Source organism: Hypomesus nipponensis, chromosome 6, assembly GCF_054491055.1.
Source record: "Hypomesus nipponensis isolate SF chromosome 6, ASM5449105v1, whole genome shotgun sequence".
Taxonomy (NCBI): domain Eukaryota; kingdom Metazoa; phylum Chordata; class Actinopteri; order Osmeriformes; family Osmeridae; genus Hypomesus; species Hypomesus nipponensis.
Window position 1 is genome coordinate 4,093,340 of NC_140366.1, and position 16,651 is coordinate 4,109,990.

The following is a 16,651-nucleotide window of genomic DNA, read 5'->3' on the forward strand; positions in this document are numbered from 1 at the left end:
GAAGCTAACCCTAAAGTGTCACCGTTTTGGGTTTTTCAGCGTCCGGCGGTGCAAAAGAGCCGGTTGACTGCTTCACGCCACTTCCAAATTCAACGAGGTTTGCATTTGTCAGTTACCTTATTTTATTTTTTTAATAACTTTAACCATTTATCAGAGAGGAAAGGACGTTTAAACGTTTTGATTTGAGATGGGTCGACCCACTAAAGAGTGGCCGCACGGCCATATGACATATCGTAAACCACAGTCCTCAAAACGAGGGAACATCATAAGCAAAATACACCGAGAATTCTGGCTAACATTTTTGGAGAAGCTCCCCATCTAGTGGTGTGGTGTGCTTACGTAGACCCATATATTCATAATTTACATACAAATATAAATAAAAAATAAAAAGTGACATGTATGTTATTTAAACCTCTTGAAGCATATACCCATTCTCTTATATTTTATCAGGACTATGGGTTGGGTGAATTGCCTTGGGCAGCCGACACTTTAGATGGCGACAGAGATACCAGCAAGGCCTTAAGCACATTTTAAAAACGAAGAAGGCGTCTATCCTACACGGATGCAAAGGCGAAAAATGGAGTGTAAGCATGTGTCCGCCTTTGCGTTGTATCAAAACGTGCCTAAAGAATTGACTCCTGCAGCTGAGCCATCATCCTTGCAGGTAAGTAGATAATAGCAGTGTTTTTTGTTCATTGCATCTTTATCTATGTAGGGATTACAACAATGCTTGTAGGAGAATGGATCGTCTTACACTGAAGTTTGGTCATATTAATTAATAGTTTTGACAGTGACACTGCTAGTCATCAATCATTTTACACCTATTAATAAACAATATAATTTATAGCTCAATTATCTAACGTTGGCTAGTGCAGAGATGAGGAGAGATAAATACTACATGGAATTAGAAGGTTTCTAGTCTCGTGTATGCTGGCTAATAGTATGAAAGCTAGACAGAAACGACACAGGTCAGGAGAGATATCAATGAGGCATCTTGTATATGAATGAACCGGATTCTGATTCAGATTATTGGAAATGTCAATGCACGTGTTTATTTTACAAACTGTTCTTCCAGGTAACTTTAAAGAAGAAAAAGAGGAAGGAAAATGGTATCCAGCACTCAAAAGCCATTAAAAAGGCCAAAAGAAGTCATGTGGGCATGAAGATGAAGAGATTGGCACAAAAAGAGAGACTTACAGAGGTTAGTGTGGTTCATATTATTCTTTGGACCGTCATGGGTTTGTCTTTGTTTTGTGAACACATTCAGAGTTTGAGTATTTCAAATTTTATCTGTCTGAATGCAGGAAATAACATGTCTAGAACGAAATGGTGAGGCTCTTGACGCTCTGCTGATAGACCTATCCAAAGTCTCCAACAGCAGAGAAAGAGCCAGCAAACTATTCCAGTGGCTGATTTTCCCCATTCCCTCCAAGAGTTTTCTCAGGTAATAATGTGTACTGTGGGCTGAAATGCCATTAGAAACTGAATTTGAATTCAACATACTCAGTAGTGTAGTAATTCAGTAGTGTTTTTGTAACCACTTTTGACTTATCTGCTTGTACTTTTTAAGCTTGAAACCCTGTTCCAACTTTTGCTCATGTTAACAATTGTTATTGTTACTATTCTTATAATGTTTATGTCCCTAAAGTGTCCAATAAATCAAGATCTCTTGGGTAAAAAAAAAAAGTACATTGATACGATAGGCCATGAGTAACTCCCACTCTGTAAATGGGCAACATTTGGCCATGGGTGGCACTACATGCCACGCCCAGAGTTTATGTGGTTTCCTCCTCCCCCCATAAGTGCAAAATGTCTGAAAATTGACATTTCTTATTTCTCATGGGGAACAAAAAAGCCTCAAGGCCCCAGAAAGTCCCCATGATGGATTTTCCTGTACAGTGCAAACTTGGGACAAACTACAAAAATCATCTTGGGTTGTGCTCAGCTGGGTGGGAGAATTCCTTAACCCCACCAACATGCCCTCAGTGGGGTAATCTTCACTTCTGTCCGAGGTCATCAAGGTAGTTAAATAGCTCTGTGGCAGCTGGCTGCTTGGTGTGAATGAGATTTGCCCTCAGATGCTGAAGGCTCTGTACACTTTTGGTTGTCTTGAGGGAAACATGTGTTCAGTGTCTCGTGGGTGTCTCCAACATTTCCTGTGGAATGGTGGTTCCCATTTTCAAAAAGGGGACCCGGCGGGTGTGCTCCAATTATCGGGGTAACACACTGCTCACCTTCCATAAGAAAGCTTTTTCCAGGGTGCTGGAAAGTAGCCTGGCTGTGCCCTCCTACGTACATCCGCTCAGTTTGGATTTTGCTTCTGTACTCGGTCTGGCCATTCAGTACGTAAGTCAGATTTTGCAGACTGATTTGTAACCGGCCAATCAGCAAACAGAGTGGCTGAGAACGATGACTTTGATGTTGTGCGCTAGTTTGTGTTGTAATTCCCTAATGGCGGCGGAGAAAGATGCGAGCGAAGCCATTTGGTCCGTTGTGGTCCATTTACAGTAGTGGTGAAGGAATTGGCTAAGGCGAACGCTAGCAATTGGTTTTGGCAGATCAGAGTGGCTCTGGGCAGATCCGATAGTTTTAAACTTCAACCCGCGTCCCCGCCTACAAGGAAGTCAACGCTTGTCACTGGAGCGAGGCCAGACTCTGTATATACTAAATGTACGAGAGTCTGGTTAGGACCAGGCTAGCTGGAAAGAGGGTCTGACCGAGGATGCAGGAGGAGCAATGTGCATTCCGTCCTGTCCGTGGAACAGAGAATCAGCACTTTATCCTCACAGAGTTGTTTGGGAGGGGTCATGGGTGTTTGATCATCTAGTCACATGTGTTTTGTGGACCCTCATGGGGAACTGTGGGAGTATTGGGCACTTGGGCCGTTACTACGAGCCATCCGGTCCCTGTACAACTAAAGTAAGAGCTGTGTTCACATTCTTGGCACAAAGTCAAGCATATTACTTGTGGGAGTTGGACTCTTCAAGTATTGCACCTTGTCTCCATCATGTTTGTGATATTCATGGTGGATCTTGAGGTTTGGGAACCTCAGAATTCTCAGTTTTTCGCAAATTACCTGGTTATTTTGGCTTCATCCGTGATCTTCAGCACAAACTGGGTGAAATGGCTTGGATGAGGGTCATCACCTTTTAATCTGAGGCCATGGTTTTCTACTGGAAATCGTGGATTTCTCCCTCCTATTTGTAATGGGTTTATGCTACGAGTGAAGGAGTTTAAGTATCTGAATCTTGTTCACGAGTGAAGGGAGAAAGGAGTGATATTGACAGGCGGAGCAAAGCGGCGTCAGCAGTGATGCAGGCGTTTTACTTTGGTGCAAATTGAGCTGAGCCGGAAGGCAACATTCAATTAACCAGTCGTTCTGTGTTCCAACCCTCACCTGTGGTCATGAGCTTGGGTAGTGACCGGAAAAATTAGTTGGTGGAACCCAATGGGTTCGATTATGTTCAGCCTTTTGAGAGAGTAAGGAACTCGGACATCCAGAGAGTGCTTAGAGTAGAGACGCTGATCTGTCGCGTCAAAAGGAGCCAGTTGATGTGGTTCAGGTATCTGACGAGGATGCCTGCTGGGTGCCTTCCTTTGGAATTTTTCAGGCGGTGTCTGTGAGGAGACCCCGGGGTAGACCCAAAACTCTCTGGAGGTATTATCTCATCTGGCCTAGGAATGCCTCAGGATCCCCCAAGAGGAGCTGGAAAGTGTGGCTGGGGAGAGGGACGTCTAGAATACCCAAGGGGGGACATTACATTTTCTCAAGCAATTTCTGACACCAAAGCAGTGCTGTAACACATTACCTACGTTGAAATGTATATTTCAGTCACAAGTTTAAGTTGAGATTGGGGCAGTGGCGATTTCTTTAAGACTGCAAGGGAAGCTTGGCTTCCCCTAAAATGTCCCAAAATGTATTGTCAAATATTTGCTATTGTGTTATTTTAAATGCGTTAGAACGCACACGTGTTCTAACGCATTTTAAATGCGTTGGAACACGTTCATCTTGAAGACGAGTTCTTTCAGAATCAGCTACATGTAGTAGGTCAACTGACTCAATTTCCTTCTCATTCTTTCCGGTAGCGTCACAGTGCATTTCCCTGTTGAAGCCTGGCGTCCATTGACTTCAATGAGACTGCTTTGAACAGTTTTTTTCAGTGCTTCGAAACAATACGGTCATTAGATAAATGCTGCGATTATGTCCCGCCCACGGACACTTGGCGCCTCTGGGGGACGGCCTAGACTCTGGGCTTCTGCATTAAAATGGGAGGGTCTGTCGAAAGACTGCATCTCCTTTTGATTGACAGCGATTTTGTACTATAAAAAATCCCCGAAGCTATTCGAGCTCGGTCCCATCATGGATTTTCCAAGTGTAGTTAGAAGACAAACTATTGCAACCTATTTCCTGGTATTAGTTTGACGAAATTGCTATCCAATTTTCATACGTTTCATACAATTACACACAACATTCCTTAATTCAGTTTAACTTAATTCCCACATTTCCTCAGAGTTTAATATTGTTTCGTTAGATTGTTTGTTCATATAGGCTAGGCTAGTGTCGTAGGGGTGAACTAGCCAGTTAACCAGCCAACTGGTGTAAACTTCCTAAATCATAAAATGAGCTTCCCCTCTTTGAAAGACCAGCAACCGCCACTGGAGTGGGGGTATCCATGGCATTGTCCAATGATGTCCCTATTTTACAAGACTAGAAAAAGACAGAACCCAACATAATATTGCCAAACAAGGACTCAACAAACTTACCTGAGACTCCTTGTCTCTTCTAGTCTGCCCCTGCCTATCTGTCCCCTGCTCTGCTGACTGTAGCAGATGTTGCCTGCTCTGCCTAATTACATCATTATGAGATGTAAATTAGTATTTCACTCATGGCTTGTTATCATTTTACACTAGTATTTGAGATATTAGACTACTTGGTTTCTTACTTGGCGTTTTGGTGGACTGAAAAAGGATCTGATATCAGTCTTTTTTGTTTTTCTGCCATTTCACCTGGCTGGCTACACACACACACACTGCAGGTTATTTACAGAAATAAATGGTTTGCAATCTTCAATAATTGTATATTTATCTCTTTGAATAAACCGACGATGGCATATGTTCAGTGCCGGTCCTAGCACATTTGGTGCCCGAGGCAAGGTTTACCCCTGGCGCCCCTCCCCCCCCACCAAGTCAACAACATGACAAAATATGTGCCAGCAGAAGGCGCCAACCACAACATGCCTACAACCAATCAGAGCAACGTAATATGTTGTTTCTTGAAAACAAATTCAACCCAAGTGCTCTTTGGTGACGTGGTTGATTACATTACTGTTGGATCATCTGTCCACCATCGTATACAGCCCGCCCTGACAATTTCATTGGTCCAAACAGCTCCTGTTCGGGTATAGTTTTTCCCCTACCAAGCTTCCCCAGACCCAACTTCCTGACCAAGTTTTTTGTGGGTGGGGCTAAGTTGGGCTGGCAGCCAGGCTAGCTGCAAGGGTGGATTCATTCTCGCCTTTTGTGTGGGAGTTACTCATGTCCTGTAGCTTTTTTTAGTTTTTTTAACACAATTTCAAATCATGGAAAAATTGGGATTCAAACCAACAACCTTTCAGTTAGTGGGAGCCTAATGGTGCGTGTCCACTACTATTGAGAATATTCTCAATTTCATGTAAATGAGGAGCTTAAACGTTAGCGTTGGCCAATTGTATTGGTTTCTTGTAACTAGTGTTGTTTTTGGCGGCCTGTTTTAATTTTAGTTTTAGTCTAGTCTTTGTGTCAAGCTGTCATTTTAGCTATTAGTTTTAGTCACGTTCACGTTTTTTTTTTGTCTAGTCAAGTTTCAGTTGAAGTCTGAGCATTTGTCAGACTTATCCATGACTATTTTTGTCTAGTTTAAGTCAATGGAAATTATTTGTCTCTTCTTAATCAAAACAGAAGTAGTCTAAGCAGTAGTCTCTGGAGGCATGTTAATGCTAAAACCATTTGTTTAAATGTATGTATTGGTCTAGAATAAGGTATTCAAAGTCATATTGTTGAAGCCAAATTCAGTTCAGTGTAATTGCTATGTGAATAAAAAACTAGCTACGGTATAAATGCATACAAATACAAAAATGCAATAAAAAATGATCACGATAGATATTTATATTTCCATTCGATAACGATAATTAAGACGATAGACCACAGATCGGTAGTAGTAGCGGCCCTAAGTAAAGGCCCTTGCACACTGAGTGCAAAATTTTCGTATGCGTTTTTTGCAATTGTCAGCCTCAAAATTCGGTGGCTCAGAATTGCCCCAAAAAACTATCAAAATGCTGGCTATGGATGCAAAAAAACCACTAATTGAACCCGATCCAAACTTTTTTGGGACGGACGAACGTTTTGGAGGCAGTGGGGAAGCGCGATGGACATAAGGTGAGGTCGTATTTATTTTTTTACGTGCAATAGCCTTAAGTCTCTTCCTCAACTTTGTCCCTACACTCGGCTTAAAGTTTAGGCAGTGCGGTGTGAGAGAAATGTTTGTGGCCAGGGGGCACGTACCTGGGGTCAAGTAACTTAAGCTTTTTAAAAACTTGCTTTTTATCAATACCTTGGCGCAAACTCCCACTTTCTGCATGTTCCAACAAGTGATTTGACTTGAGGTGGTAAAAAAGGTTTGTCGTATTACCAGCACCGAAAATTGCTCTGCTCTTTAACGGATTTCAAAAAGCCAAACCACTTCCAAATAACTGAAGAAGGGCAGGCCAGCTGGATGAAGCTGTCTTGGGGGCAGGGCTGAAGAAAAGCTGTCCATGCAGAGAGGGGTAGTCCAGCAAGGGGTCTGTGTTGCTCCAGCATCCTCTGTTTTATCCTCTGTTACACTCAGAATTTAGAGAAATACAATATTGTTTACACACTGCCAGTGAGCGAGCCGAATCTGTCTCTGAGGCCAAGTCAAAACAATGTACCCCGGGACGCAGTCTCACTCCACTTGCAAGTTTTCCACAAATCACTAACCTGGCTGCCAGCCCAACTTCTCCCCGCCCTCAAAAAAATGTGGTCGGGAAGTTGGGTCTGGAGGGTCTCGTGTTGGGGAACAACTACAGAAAACCAGAATCTGGGCGTACCAATGAAATTGCCAGGGCGGGCTTTATACGATGATGGACAGATGATCAACAGTAACGTAATCACCCACTTCACAAGAGCGCTTAAGTTGAATTCGTTTTGAACAAACAACATATTACGTTGCTCTGATTGGTTGTAGGTCTATCCAATTGAGCGAAGAGGCATTTGTTTTCCAGGCTTGTTTGAAACATGCCCCGTAGTCAAAGCCCAACGGTGAGTTCTCAGACTCATATTCTGACTAGAATTATGAGTATGACAACGTCAGGCTAACAAATCACATAAATAATCGGAGCATCTGGCTTAAAGCACAATTCCCAAATCTCCTCAAGGCTGCCCTCCTTGACATTTTTGGTGTCGACTGAACTGTAAAATGGTGAACTTATGAACTTGACACGACCAAAACATGGCTGACGCCTAAGCCTATTCGGTCTCCCTGGCGCATATAGGGTTTTCACCGACGTCACGTTCTGGGCGGTAACCCCGATGCACGGCCATTGTGGAGGCACTCGGTGTAAAAAAAAATGTGCAAAATTGAGAAATTACGATTTATTGGCGGTGCAGATCTCTACGAGTTAGCAACTCTCCCTCTTGGATCCGGGACGACCCGGTGATTCTTCCTTCAGTTGCAGTCCCGATATAGTCAACTACCTGGTTTTCTCGCCAAGCCTATACACAGCAGAATACCTTAAATCCTACAAAGGTTTGGAGGCCTATAAACAGATGGTGTGTGGATGGGTGAGGGAGATGCAGTACCAAGTTATCAACGACTGTTGTGTTGTGAAGGCCAAAGTAAGTAATGCTTTAATAACCAACCTAACCTTAACTCTATGATATCATTGCGATACTCAAGGTGTAGCCAAGTGACTCTCAATTGTGTTTTTCCCTAGTAGATCTTGGTTGAGCATTGCCAACCACAAGCGCCTCCTTTACTTTGATAATCTCTGACATTCCTCTCCCTGGTTTTTAATAACTTTTGGAAGTCGATAATATTGCAAATGTTTTTCTCGATCTGTCCTATTGGTACAACTTGAAACACGGCAATAATGAACTATTTTCCTTGACGATGTTCGGTATATACTTCAGTGCCTGTGCTTTGTGGTGCGGAGTGCCTCCAATATGGCGACTTCCGGTCTGATAACGCGCCGTGAAAACCCTCTATAGGCTTATTACAAAGACTTTCTCAAATTTCTGAGCCGACAGGTCTGTGGGGAATCGCTTGTTCTCCTAAAAGCTGCCCTCCTCTACCTTTTTGATGAATTCGCCGAGATGCTAAATGATTCACTACAGTAGAGGGGGAAAAGCTAGCTACTTTTCGAGTTTTGTTTTCCGTCACTTCTAACTTTTGATCTAAAGGTCTCAAAGTGCTCAAACCGTCACCATTATTCAAGAGTAGTGTACTTTCACAAACCCAATCATTGACTCTAGCTTAAAATGTGTAAAAATAGGACTTACAGAACGTGGGTTACAGTTGAAAACAACAATGGCCGCTGAAAAATAATTTGTATTTGTAACTGCGAGCTGCGATTGGAAGCGAAATGAAACAGGAGCGAAAGACCAATGGTGGGGGCTTGGTCAGCACACCATTTCCAGAAAAGATGTGCGCCTCGCCAAACTCGTGCGTCAAGTAGGGTGACCACCTGTCCCGCTTTGCGCTGTATCGAACAGCATTTTCAATATGCGAAGTGCGGGACAAGGGGTGAAAATGCTGTGCGACACAACGCAAAGCGGGACAGGTGGTCACCCTAGTGTCAAGGGGCAGGATGAGTCTGAAAATTTGGAGCGCGTGCGCTGTGTAGCAATTCAATTGTATTCAATCATTTATCGACATACCAAGATTAAATTGTTAATGGTACTTCAGGGTGATGTCATCTTGAACCCTGTTAGGTTTGAAAAACCATGAATCAACATTATATTAGATTTATTGACTCAAAGATATTGAGGCAATGTGGACATTTACATAAATACACCCCTTTCAGCCATTGTGAATTTCATTTCTTATTCAATTTGACCCGTTATAAAAACATGTGTTCTTCACATCTGTAACAAATTTCAAGTTGATTGGATCTATGGTTCATGAGGAGAAGGGTTCTGAAGGTTGTACCCAATTTGGACAGTACAGAAAAATCTATCATGGCGGACTTTATGGGTCCTTGAGGCTTTTTTTGTTACCCATGAGAAATATAGCTTTTTCAGGCATTTTGGAGTAATGGGGCGCTGGGGAAATCATGTAGACTTTGGGCGTGGCTTATTGCGCCACCTATGGGCGCACATGGGCCATTAGCTGTGTGGGAGTAGTCCATGACTTTTTGAGCTATTGGGCTATTTAGCGGAGAAGAAGAAAAAAAATAAGAATACTAACAAAAACAATAGGTTTCCTCCTGGCACAGGAATCCTAGAACTTGAAATTGGATGTAAAACTAAATGTAGTTAATTTGCTCAAACTGTAGTAAAACCTTACTGAAGATTAAACACTATCTACTTAGCTCTTGTAATAGAAATGTAATTCTTGTAATAGAAATGTAGTCCTTGCAATAAAATGTGTTTACTGAGACACCCATCCTGTTGAGAAAGAGAGAAGTCGAGTGCAGATTCAAATAACTCGACAAGTTCAACAACATTTCCCTTCAGAAATTGTCAAAATTCTGTTCTGTGGACATGATACTCAGAGCTTAATGTTCTGTTTTAAGCATGTCCATAAAAAAGGCTCAATTTACAGCCGGAATGGAGCAAAGCATTCATATCCTAGTTTAGATCTATTATCATATGTACTGAAACTTTGCTGTGCCCGATATCTTAGATTTACGCACATAAACTGTGCCGTATATTCACCACTTCTAACCACTACATAAACACATAAATAAAGCTTCTTCTGATGCATTTATGCCAACCTGGGAATCCAGTTCCAAAATGTGAACATTTTGGAAAAAAATGCAATGGCTGTTCTTCGGCGACCAGATGTCTGAATGTGAACAACTGAAGCAAATTCTTTATTTTTTTTCTTTAATTTATTTAAGTTGAGCAATTCAAATTATTATTAATATATATATGTGTGTGTGTGTGTGTGTGTGTGTGTGTGTGTGTAGACATTATTCATATTCATTGTGTACTGACACATTTTTCTTCCCATAGTGTACATACCCATTTTACTTTGTTTCAAATTGCAGTGGAGATGGATCTTTATTGATACATTCTTCATTTTTCTCAGGGATACTTGGGAAAAGAAGCCCATTCACATTTCACGCAAGAATGAAGATTACTATAAGGGACTGTTCTCCACAGCAGAGTTTGATCGCATCTTGAGACATGCAAGTATTTTCTTCATGTTTTTTTGTTATCATACTGTATCTTCCTGACCCCAAAAATGATTGTTACTGTTAATATTATAAGGATGATGTTCAATATGGAGTCAACTTGGACATCACCAGCTACACCAATGGCAAGAGAGAGACACACAACCCTCCAGGAAGGGCTTTGCCCTTTACTGTATGGGATTTTTATGAGGTAAACTATAATACCAAATTTGTCATGCCACATTCAAAGAGCTGATATGACTGATGGTACTGAACTCCAGCCTGTTCCCTCTTATCCCCAGAATGGTTGCTCCTTGCGCATGTTGAATCCCCAGGCTTTTTCCTCCACTGTGTGGAATGTGTTGTCCATCCTTCAAGAACACTTTGGCAGTATGGCAGGAGCTAATGTGTGAGTAGCCAATAGACACCTGCATCCACATCCAGATTAGTGGCATTGCATTCAGAACAGTATAGTAAAATGATCTGAAAGATGAGTAAGAGTTCATCCTTTTTATACCCTCAGGTATCTGACACCTCCTGGAACACAGGGCTTTGCTCCTCATTATGATGACATTGAGGCATTTGTAGTTCAGCTGGAAGGGAAAAAGCTTTGGAGAGTATACAACCCCAGGTAATTTTTATTACAATCAACACAAGCATTTTATTTTTTTGATGAAAAGTACTGTTCTGGTAGTAAAGATTAAATGACAATAGGTGCAGATTCAGTAATATTAAGCATTAGCAATCAGCAAATTGGAAAGAGTTTAACAAACACTTCAACATACAAATTATCAGTTCAGACACAGTGGTACTACCAGTGTCTCTGATGTATGAAGGTCAGAGGATGTTTTTTATAGTGAATAGAGAAAAACATACAGCCAATAGATTTTATGATCGGCAGGCTGATACTACATTATAGAACTGTGACTGTCATCAGAACACAGTAGGTTACAGTAGGAACGCACATATGAATGGATTATAAGACCGAAAAAACAGGTGTTACGGTAATAGCTTTTAATTTCTTTATTCCTGTGGGAAAAGCAGGGATGCAAACTTGTCACCTTTCATCGAAAATCGCTGTTTCAAATCCAATATAGATCACTGATGATTCATGTAGAGCTGATTACTTTTTCAAAAGGATGGGGGGAGTGGGCTGCGTTATTAAAGTACATTCATTTGTAAATCAGTCAATATATACATTTTCTATGATTTGGGGGAGGCTGCTGCTGGAGAGGCTGCTCCACGTTCTAGTGACAGCCTACTTGTAGCTAGCTAACATTTTAGTTAATGTTATCTAGGATACCTGTGTGCCATGTGACTGCTAGACTAGCAAACAGTAAATGGACAGGAAAAGGCTCTGACAGGACAAATTCATTTTTAGAAAATAGATTTCAGTCTTCTAAAGACATTGGACACAATCAAAGCTTTGTTAGCTAACAATACGTTTTTATGTAAGGGTGTAATTAACTGGATTCAATGGATTTGGACAGAGTGGACTTTTTCTTTAGTTGGAAATAATTTAAGTAGGCTAAATCTAAAAAATAATCTTATTTTGAAAGTTACTTAAAACATTTAAATTATTGCACGGCCCAAGCGCTTGAATTAACGAGATGTCCCTACCGAAGTTTACATCAATCCTACACCTAAAAACAATCCTACACTGGTAAAACATGTTAGCGTTCGCCCTTAATCGTTCCACTTCCTGTAAATGAATAATTTTGATATTGTTAGCAAGGCGAATGCTGTCATAACCAAAAACGTGCTTAACAATTTGCTTTTGGACTTGTTTTGGACCGTAAGACTAGTTCATGAGACGACCAGTTCAGACATTTAGCAAAAATGTGTAAAACGTTGCTTAAGATGTAGGCCCAGGTAACCCTAGCTCTTGTTACTGTCGAAGCGGAAAACGGGAGGACGGTCCCTATTGAATTTAGACTGCCTTTTAAATATGTAATGTCTCATGTGAACCAGGCTGATCTGGGAAGGATCCTTGAGAGGAGGATTGACAATAGGGAAACTTAGTATCCATCCAAATGGAAAGTTAGGGAACAAATGTCCATATCCTGAACTCTGCTCCAGGCGCTGGAGGCCTGTTATAACTGATAAGCAAGTAATGAAGAACTCATGGGCTCTACCCCTTAACCAAATTAGGCATTATATCACTGCAACTCTGAGTTGAATGTCAGATTGGCCCCCTTGGCATATAAAATATTTAGCAGAGAGGGAAATATATATCTATATATATATATATATATATATATATATATATATATATATAGATATATATTTAAGTTGTGTCTATTTATATATGTGTGTGTGTGTGTGTGTATTTCAGCCCTTCTCTTTAAATACCCTATATTGGGCCTGTAACTGACCAAAAGAATGTAACGTACTCTGTACGCACAAAACGGTTAATTAACATTATGCCCAAGCTGTTTTTCCATACTTACAGTCTCCGGACAGCGGCGTTGTTTCTGATATTTAATGATTGCTAGATGGCGCTTGTTACGCAGAGCAAAGGCAGGGTCAGAAAATTAATGTGCATTCTCGTCGATCTGTCACTTATTTCTGTGTTGTTAGTTTGTGATTATTTCATTAGAGCTTTTGTTGTCTAGCCCTTCCAACATTCAGCAAAAAATGTATTGGCTAAAGGATGTCAAACACGTTGCGGGTAAGGCTTGACTGCAGTTGGTCTGTAGTAGCCTGACATTTATTATTTTATAGTCGGCTGACAACATCGCATTGTTGTCCCCAGTCAAAAAGTACAAACAAACACATAGGGACATCCTAAACATTCAATCTAGGGATGGGTGATATGGCCTAAAATCCATATTGCGATATATATTGCGATAACTATATATATCACGATATATAAATTATAATAGAACCATTTCAGTACAGGTTACATAGACCCTAAGAAAGCCAAACTGCTAAATGTATTATTTTCTTTTAAGAAAGAAATAAACGTATGTAGTTGAGAGAATTTATTGTGCAAAAATGCATTATGTTGTAATTATACAACATAATATTGCAGTGTCTTTTTAGTTAAGGAACAGACACTGTACTGAAAATACTTTCAGTATTAGGCAAAGAAAAATATTTTTTGTAATGCACAGATACTTTAAATAAAAGCCTTTCAAACAAAGTTTGAACATGCAGCCTAATGTAACGCATTTGGTTTTAAACATGTTGTTCTTTTAATGAAATGAAAACAGGTGTCTTGTTAATAAAGGAACGGATACTATGAATTAGTACTTCAAATTAAAACATAATAAAGTACTAAATTTAATAATAATATTTTTGGGGAATAAAGAAAATACTTCCAGTATAAGGCACATATGTCAACTAAAGAAAATGTTTCAAGAATAAAAGTTTATTTACAGTAGTGCCATGCCATAGACAGTAAAAAGAGCAAAACGGTGCAGAAGGCACCAAATGTAGTTTTAGTTATTTTCTTAAAGGACACACAAGATGCACAGAATAGGAAAAACTGGTGTCTTCTCAATTAAAAAGCAACACAACAACAAATCTTAAAATTTGAGCTGAGATGGTGTTTACACCATTTGTCATTTGTTAGGCCCTAAAGATTATTTGCCAGGAACACAAGCTTGTCCACAGTCTCTGGCTTCAACAGAGACCGGTGGCATGTAACAATGTTGCCACCAATGCTAAATGCCCTTTCTGAAGGAGCACTTGTGGCTGGGATACAGAGATATTTCTGGGCCAGTCTTGCCACCCTTGGAAAATTAGCTTGGTACACCCGCCACCAGTCCAGTGGGTCAGTCTCTCCATCAACCTGCATTGTCTGCAGGTAACTTTTGAGCTCCACTTGTGTGTGGCTCTGTGACTGTTGCAGCTTGCACCTCCAACAGTGACAGAATTTCTGCTACCGCTCTGGTCTTGATGAACTCTTGGTGGTCATCAGCTATATATTTACCTTTGAACCGTGGGTCGACCAAGGAGGCCATATCCAGCAGGTCAACCGTTTCTGGGTCTGAGTATTTCTTGTTTAAGTACCCCAAGATGACTTTTTATGTCTGTGGTCAGCTCTGTGTCATCATCAGATGCAGCAAGAACAGTGTTGTTGAAAAGATGGAGAACGGGTTTGATGTACGACACACTGACATACTCTTCTCCAGACAGCGCGTCTGTGAATTCCAGCAGTGGGCCGAGGATCTTGCTTATAGATTCCAAGACATCTGTATCTTGCCAAGTGGGTACCAGGTGTCTGGTTTTCCTGTTTGCTTTCAGTACCTGTGATGGGGCCTTCTCTTGTTCAAGCACCCGCTGGATCATCAACTGGCGTGACCCCCACCTTGTTGGTGTTTCTGTGATGAGGCGATGAAAGGGAAGATGGTGCTCTGCCTGGGCTTTCTTCAACTCTTTTCTTCTTTTCCAAGAGTGTGAAAAGGCACTCACAACCCTCTTGCATAAGGCAACAGCACTGTCAATTCTTTCTTACTTTTTTCTGTTGACAAATTTGTAAGATAATATTCGTTAATTGGGGTGTGCTTGCCTTCGGCGAGCACAAACCATTGTTATCTCACATATATATTATTTATTATTTATTGTTTCTTTTCGCCCCCCTAAGGATGCCTCAATATTTGGACTACATAGACAACGGCGATGTCAAAAGGTTCGTCTCGGTAGCGATTGCGTTGGTTGTATTGGGATTTATGTTCCATTGCACGGTTTAAGTAGAAATTACGTTTTTGTGGCAAAAAGTGAAGCTAACGGTGGCTAACTTGCTAGCCACAGTCACTGACGCCACTAACGTCACCAACGTCACGAAAACTCGCGTGACTATCTCTAGCCGAACATTAGTTTCCCATCTGTTAACTTGGGGGATACTAATCTGCAAGGCAGCTGCAGAAACGCCACAAGCAAAGAGGCCAGGGTGATATTTAATCATTTTACTTTGTGGTGTGAAACATAATTGTGAAATGTAATGTACAATATTAGCTGATATTATTAAGTAAGTAGGCCCACATCTACTTTCGGAAACGGTAGTCTACTATTTCACTGAAGCATTAGCATCATGACATTAGCCTCTGTTGCTTGGGCAACACATACTACAGTGGTCATGATGCATCTGTTTTCAATCGTTAAAATAAACATTCCTCACAAATACGTTTTTGTTGTAGGATTTATTTTGACATTAATAAACGATTTGTTGGTGAAATGACCATTACCTGTGGTTTCAAATCAGTGTGGCGGCTCACTGCAACGCTGTAGCCTACCCGAGACACTAATGAGTAGCTAACAAAAACATCTCTTTAGAGATGTTTAGAAAGTCAAACGGCGACGGAACATGTTTGGCTTTCCCCTTACTCAAAAGTTTTTCAATAGGTGAAAGTATCTGACTACTAACCTGAACTTCATTGCCACAGCCTAAACTTTGTCAATGTCAAAACTTTGTCTGTTCATGAAAATAATTAATGTCAGCCTGCTTCAGCCTTGCTTAGCTGTAGGATATACATTTTACTGGGTCTTGCTGCGCTGCTTGATTTATTGAAATTATTATGAAATGTTATGTTTTACTAGCCATTTGCCTTCTTAAGCAAATCACAGTATTTCCCACCCCTCATGGTGTAACTGAGACGACCGTAAATAGCCTAATTCATCTTTCAAGTAATAAGCCCCCGTTGAAGTGTTGAGCAGGAAATTAGCTGGTCTGTAGAGATCTTGGGTTGGTGGTTTTACTGATGCAGAATTCGCTCAAATAAAATCGATAGACGTAACGAGTGGCACATAACGTGAAGTAGGCCTAACATTGCATTTTATTTTGTTTGAGTTTTAATAACTTGTCCAGTGCATCGGGGCAAGAAGCACTAGCCTAAATTGATCTTCCAGACTTGCCGTTAAAAAAAAATGTACTCTTCCCGGACAAGCCTTAGCTACATGGCTAGACTGTTGATCCAGATCAGAATCCATCATATCTTGGACACTCAAAATCAGCGAATCTTGCAGCCAAATCAAGTAGCCTATATTTATAGGCCTTTATATGGCTACAAACTTCTGCTCGGTTTCTAGCTGGCTACTTGTTACCAAGTTACAACTTTGTTGCAGGGGCATTCTTTGTCTACATTGCGAGCTAACAGTGTCCGGTAATTATGTCGCTATAAATAATGATGTTAAACCGAGACCACTAAGCCCTCAAAGAAAATGTAAGGTCAAAGAAACAAAAGAAAGGTTTGAGGTTACTCTGAAAATTATTAATAAAATAGGCTTCTAATATTAAACTGCTAAATCCTTCT

General features: G+C 40.8%; 1 protein-coding gene and 1 pseudogene across 1 annotated transcript in view; one reads left to right on the top strand and one right to left on the bottom strand.

Annotated features, from left to right (window-relative positions):
- Nucleotides 1–16,651, top strand: part of riox1 (ribosomal oxygenase 1) — a 31,053-nt gene that overhangs the window by 408 nt on the left and 13,994 nt on the right. Inside the window, exons 2-9 of the mRNA XM_084699565.1 lie at nt 40–97; nt 451–664; nt 1,076–1,201; nt 1,305–1,444; nt 10,310–10,409; nt 10,492–10,605; nt 10,697–10,803; nt 10,918–11,025. Of these exons, the coding sequence (XP_084555691.1) occupies nt 563–664; nt 1,076–1,201; nt 1,305–1,444; nt 10,310–10,409; nt 10,492–10,605; nt 10,697–10,803; nt 10,918–11,025 (797 nt within the window). The 5' untranslated portion in view covers nt 40–97; nt 451–562. The remainder of the gene's footprint in view (nt 1–39; nt 98–450; nt 665–1,075; nt 1,202–1,304; nt 1,445–10,309; nt 10,410–10,491; nt 10,606–10,696; nt 10,804–10,917; nt 11,026–16,651) is intronic.
- On the bottom strand, nt 13,975–14,757 carry LOC146286448 (E3 SUMO-protein ligase ZBED1-like; annotated as a pseudogene).